This window comes from Anomaloglossus baeobatrachus, chromosome 1, assembly GCF_048569485.1.
Source record: "Anomaloglossus baeobatrachus isolate aAnoBae1 chromosome 1, aAnoBae1.hap1, whole genome shotgun sequence".
Classification (NCBI taxonomy): domain Eukaryota; kingdom Metazoa; phylum Chordata; class Amphibia; order Anura; family Aromobatidae; genus Anomaloglossus; species Anomaloglossus baeobatrachus.
The window spans coordinates 772,506,337-772,512,336 of NC_134353.1; the positions used below are offsets into that span (position 1 = coordinate 772,506,337).

Sequence of the window (6,000 nt, forward strand, 5' to 3'; positions counted from 1 at the left end):
CAGTATGGGGGAATAGAGAGTGGGGAAGGGGAAATATCAATTTAAAAAGTATGAGGAGAGAGAAGGTGGATGGGGAAATATCTAAGGACACAGTATGAGGGAGATAGGATAAGGAGAGGGATGTATTTATGGAAATAGTATGGAAAGAAAGGATGGGGAGGGGGAAGTATTTATTGACATAGTATGGGTTGATAGGGTGCGAAGGGGGAAGTATCTATGGCCACAGTATGGGGGAAGTATTATGGACACAATATGGGAAAGGAGGATGAGGTGGGTGAAGTATCTATGGATAATCTATGGTGGGGAAAAGAGAATGGGGATAGGGAAGTATCTATGGACACAATATGGGGGAAGAGAGAATAAGAAGGGGGGAGTACTTATGGACATAGAATTGGGAGAGAGATAGTGGGGAGGGGGCAGTATCTATGAACATAGTATGGGGGGAGAGAGAGGGTGGGGGAAGGGTCTATGGACATAGTATGGGAGAGAGAGAGTGAGGGATGAATGTATAGATGGAAACAGTACGAGGAGAGAGGGTGGGGAGTGAAAATGTATATATGGACACAGTATTGGGAGAGAGGGAGGGGGTTTTGATGTGTACAGTCACAGTATGGGAAGAGAGGGTGAGGGGTGATGTATACATACATAGTATGGAGAGTGAGGGTCAGAGGAGAATGTATACGGACATAGTATGGGAAGTGATTGGGGGAATTTATACGGACATAGTATGTGAAGCAAACAAGAGAAATAAATTTTGAAGACAAAGAATTAAGAGCGAGGGGGAAAATTTGAGGACATTGTACGAGGAACAAGTGGGCAGGATGGATTCAGACACTGTATGGGCAGCAAGGGGGAAATTTATACGCTGACAGTATGAGGAGTAAGGGGGGCTGAGTACGGAGGTAATGAGTAGACAGCATGGGATGATAAAAATGTGAGGGTGCACAGAATAGAGACTGGGTAGTGGGGGGTATGGAGCGGGGGTACCATGAGGGGACATAGTGAGGCCTTAATGAGGAGGAGGGGTGTGATATTGGGACACAGTATAAAGACTAGACAGTATTAGGCGACATAGTGTGGGAGGACAGTGTGAAGTGTGGGCTCTGTATGGAAAGGAGAGGGCAGTATGGAGGGCATGTACCATAAGAGAGACAGTGTGTGGGTCATATTTTGTGCAGGGAACACAGTGAGGAGCAGTTATTTATTCAATCGCACAGTGTGGGGCAGATATTTTTATATAGGAGTATTTTAATCATTCTGCTATTTTTAAGGGTATAATGCCAGAATATGCTGCAAAAGACTGGAGAAGATGGAAGTCTGCAGAGATGAGCTGTGGATGTGAAAAGTCATGATGTCTGGACAAGATGAAGAAAAGAAAGAAACAACTCCGATCTGAGACGTCACATATAAGGTACCTGGATGTTAATGTATATTTGTGATACTGAATAATTCTCATCAGTACTGTGGTTTCTATATGGTCCACAGTCAGATGATGACTGGTTATGAATTTCTGTATTTCTGCTGGTTCTAATGATGAATTTCTTTATTGCTGGTGGTTGTGCTGCTGTGTTTCTGTACTGATGGGGGTTATAATTATTTATTCATGTAACTCTGGTGGTTCTGGTGCTGTTATTAGTTCTGATCCTGCACACAGGTAACACTTTATATATTGTAATTACTTTAACATTGATGACCTATCTTTAGAATAGGTCATCAATGTCTTATCTACCCAGGTCCAGGACCTCCGCTGATCGGTTTTCTGATAGTGTCCACAGCCGGATACTGTATATCCGCCTCATTTATTTGAGTAGGAGGTGTATATGCAGTACCCGGCTGCGGCAGATCCAAAACTGAGCACTTCTGGCCACCTGCTGCCTCCGGCACCTAGAAAAGCCCATTGGCGGGTGGAAGGATTCTGCTCCGTCTTCTGATAGTGTCTGCAGCTGGATACTGCACATCTGCCTCATTAATTTGAATAGGAGGTGGCTATGTAGTACCCAGCTGCGGTAGATCTGGAACTGAGCACTTCCATCCACCTGCTGCCTCCGGCGGCTAGGAAAGGCGATTGGCTGGAGTGCAAGACACTGACCGATCAGACATTGGTGATCTCTGCTAAGGATAGGCCATCAATGTTACAGTACTCCACTGATATGTGATTTTCATACTTGAATGTGACAACTAGCTTTTATTCCTACATTTCTCAAGGAACATTGAGAGAATTGTTAAGAGCAGCTCGTTATCACGTGACTGTAAGTGTGCAAATCACATATGAATGACTGGTCACATGACGACCACACAAACCGCTTGGTGGGGGGGCGCTAAACTGAAGTCTTGCTCCGGATGCCGGAAAGCCTAAATACACCTCTGATTAAAAGTATTTTTTTCTGAAAAACCACAGCAGTTGTGCAGCCAGGCTATGATTCATATTGCCTGCAGTAAAGGCAGCATGAAACAAGTGACTGGTTCCCCTTAAGAATTGTACATATACAGACTTCTGCGTTAATTTAAGAAGACCTAAAGGGGATTCCATCAAAGCAAAGTCACAATATACCATATAAAATCTAATGCAAAAGGACTGAGTTAAAGCCATATATTTATCAGGGTACAACAATGGAATTGAAATGTTTGAGTCTCATCGGGCTTATTAGTCAACTCTTTGGTCCCAGTGAAACCAAAATGTTGTTCTTCTATAGTTATGTCCTGTTGGATCTATAAGGATGACTTTTCTTACATTCCCAGTGCTTGGCAATTTACTTTTGGCTGGCAAAGATGTAAGATAAAAGTGAATGCAATCCTTGTCCATTGAAAAGCTAAATCTATGTTTTCATAGTTTGAAATTCCCACCAGATCAGGGGCAGACATAGTATTTTACCACCTTTGCAGCCACACAGAGGCCCAAGATGTAAGAAGGCTCAATTCTACTTCCAAAGCAGTAAGCATCTTCTGTTACGAACACATAAAGGAGTGCATTATGAGGCGCTATTGGACTGCAAAATGCCCATCTACTATTCCTGCACAAAGGCCTTCTTCTGTCTGTGTCGGCCTCTGCACTAGATTCTCACAGTTTACAGCATGATTGTTTGATGGCACATCAGAGTCAGGTGATACTATTACAAGTCTTCTCGTAAACATTATCTAGTATCCTGCCAGCCATAGTGATTTCTCTACATTTTCTCATCTTTAAAGCTCTAAATTATCAAGCAGTTTTAGCCAATATTCTGGTAAAACAGTTTGAAATGTTGCAAAAACATTTAGTGACTTTTTTACACCACCTCCATCCAGATTCTCCACCTTCTTGAAAATCAGGCAGAATTTAGTCAGAAGGCGTTACCGAGGGCAGATGGCAAGTTCATCATAATTTGCAACACAATAGTGACAAAAAATGTACCCCAGTCTTTGTCTGGAAAGCATTTTTTAGGGTCACAAATGGTAAAGGGATCGTCAACACTGCAGTTAAGGTTTCATCCTTAGGAGGAAAGGATGTTAGTCCTACTATATCATATGGAGTTACCTCAGCACACATCTTTTTCTATGCTGAGGTTACTCCTTAGGCTGAGGCCACACGGGAATTAGTGCGAGTCCTTGCATGACACTCTATTCACGCTCGCAGCACAGCGGGAGCAGAGTGTCATGCGAGTGTCATGCGACTGTGGCTTGATCAAGCGATCAGACCACAGTTGCAGAGGGAACGGCCGGCGCTGCGGAGGGGAGGGCCGGCGCTGTGGAGGAGAGGGAGGGATTTATCTCCCTATCTCCTTTATTGCCGGCTGATACGAGAATCGCACTGCTCTCGCGTTACACCGGTGTAACACGAGAGCAATGGGATGTTTCTCTCGCCCCATTGACTTGAATGGGTGCGAGTGAAATAAGACCGCATTCCACCTAGCGTGCTACGACTATTTTCTCGGTTCGATTAGGGCTGAGAAAATAATCGCTCATGGGAGCAGGCCCATAGAGTAATATTGGTCCGAGTGGAATGCGATTTTTTTATCTCATTCCACTCGCACCTTATTACTCGCCGTGTGTGCTGACCCTTATGATCATTTCTTATGGTGTCGCGTGGCAGCTAAAAGATGCGCCAAATTCCAATTTATTAAGAAGTGCATGCAGTACACCCTTCATTAAGATTACTATTCAAAATTTCAGTCTTGATGTATCTAAGCTCATGTACCAGATTGTAATTTTACACCAAGGTATGGTTAGTAGCCTGCATTTTGCAACCAATCTTTATACATTAAATACTTTTTTGATTTCTTTTCAGCGCCAATCCATTTAGTCTATGAAATCTAACCACATGTTAAAAGTGTTACCTGCTCCCACAATCAGGATCTTGGCTCCACAGCTATGAAAGCAATGCAACAAGGATCTGGAACGGATGTTGTAGTTAAGAAACGCCACCAGGCATCCAAGTTTTGCCAAACCAAACCAAACATTAATAAAGTCTGGTTCATTATTCATAAGCATAGCCACCGTGTCACCCTTCTTCAGTGTTGTGTACTTCATGAAAACGTTGGCCACCTGATTGCTTCTTCTGTCCATTTCACGATATGTGTGGACCTGTCCATGGAATATTAGAAAAGCCTTATCAGGGATGCGCTGGGCTTGCTGCATAAAGCGATCTACAACACTCACTACGTGACCTGTCCTCCTATACTTCTCAATCTGAAGGCCATAGCGGATTACTTTCAACAGGTATCTCAGGTCAAACCAGAAATATGGAAAAAATCTCTTCTGCAGGAAATGAAGAGCTGCCAAGCCTGTCACAAGGCCTGTTATCCAACTAAGAGCCATAGAATTAGTGAACTGGACCAATTGTCTGTAAAAAAAAAAAGTGTAGGCACAAAAGCAAGCAAATTATTCAGGGAAGCAGGAATGTCCGGAAGATTCCATAGATCACTAGTGATGAGAATGGCCCATGCCTTCAGGACCCTGAAATAAAGAAGAGAATCAACAGCCACTTAGTTTTCTAGTAAAATTAGTTATAAAAGTGGATTCAGAGCTGTAGGAGATGTACCTTGTGACTGCACAATAGTGTCTTACAGATTGTCGTCCTTTCCTTTCTCTGCAGGGCTCATCCACACTTTGTTTGTGGTTCCATGCTTCTCTCTGCAAGTTTGCTGGGCTGAAATATCTCCCACTCAGGCTGAGACGAAAGCATTGTGGGCTTCTTTCTTTCAAAAAAGGGGAAGGGACCTGACCATGAGCAATGGAATCTGCCCACTCCCAATGATCTAATGCCACTGCCTACTTGTTTACAAGCCAAAGCTTAGATAACACCCAAATAAACGCCTCTCTCTGTGCAGGGAAGGCTTGTGAGGAAAGGGAGGGGGAGAAACAGGGGAAGTGCAGCATTATAAACTCGGCTAAAGTAGCTTCTCGGGCTTCCAGGGAAGGACATACGAGGATCTGGGATTAAATAAGAGGAAATAAGCTGATTTCCAACACTTCTAGTTAATTACCATGGTTTGCAGATAAAGCATCAAAATTGTGCCTGATCCTAATATGTTATAAAATATTTAATAGGACTGCAACTATCGTTTTATAACACGTTACCTAATGAGGCTAAAAGAAAAAAGTTTTGGTACCGTATTAGACAGTTGAAAAATGATTGCTTGCCTCTGCTATGCGTAAATATTGGTGTTTCTTCAGATATTTTATGATACTGTACCGCCCTGAGAGGGGCCCGGCCGCTCCGCTGCCCTGGCTGAGCCGCTCGAGGTCCGGGCTCGGGTTGTCGGTGGCACGAGCGCCTCCGGACCGGGGGCCACGTTGCTCTGTTAAGGGGAGACAGTGGGGTGGTGGTGTGGGACAAGGTTCACAGACCGGGGGCTGCGTTGTCGTCGGACAGGTCGTGGTGACAGGATGCACCACCGCTGCGGCTGGAGTGAAGGGGGGGGCTCGCCCGGGATTGGTGTTGTGGCCGCAGCCTAGATGTTAGCCCCTCCGTGGGTAGGGGTGGTGTGTCCCGGGGCCCGGTGGGGACTGGTGTTGTCGGGGTGC

General features: G+C 44.6%; 1 protein-coding gene across 1 annotated transcript in view; it reads right to left on the reverse strand.

The window, feature by feature from the left end:
• SLC27A6 (solute carrier family 27 member 6) overlaps positions 1 to 5,196 on the reverse strand; it is a 144,361-nt gene extending 139,165 nt beyond the window's left edge. Inside the window, exons 1-2 of the mRNA XM_075324663.1 lie at positions 5,015 to 5,196; positions 4,311 to 4,929 (exon numbers count right to left, since the gene is read on the reverse strand). Coding sequence (XP_075180778.1) covers positions 4,311 to 4,791 — 481 coding nt within the window. The 5' untranslated portion in view covers positions 4,792 to 4,929; positions 5,015 to 5,196. The remainder of the gene's footprint in view (positions 1 to 4,310; positions 4,930 to 5,014) is intronic.
• Between the last annotated feature and the right edge of the window lie 804 nt (positions 5,197 to 6,000).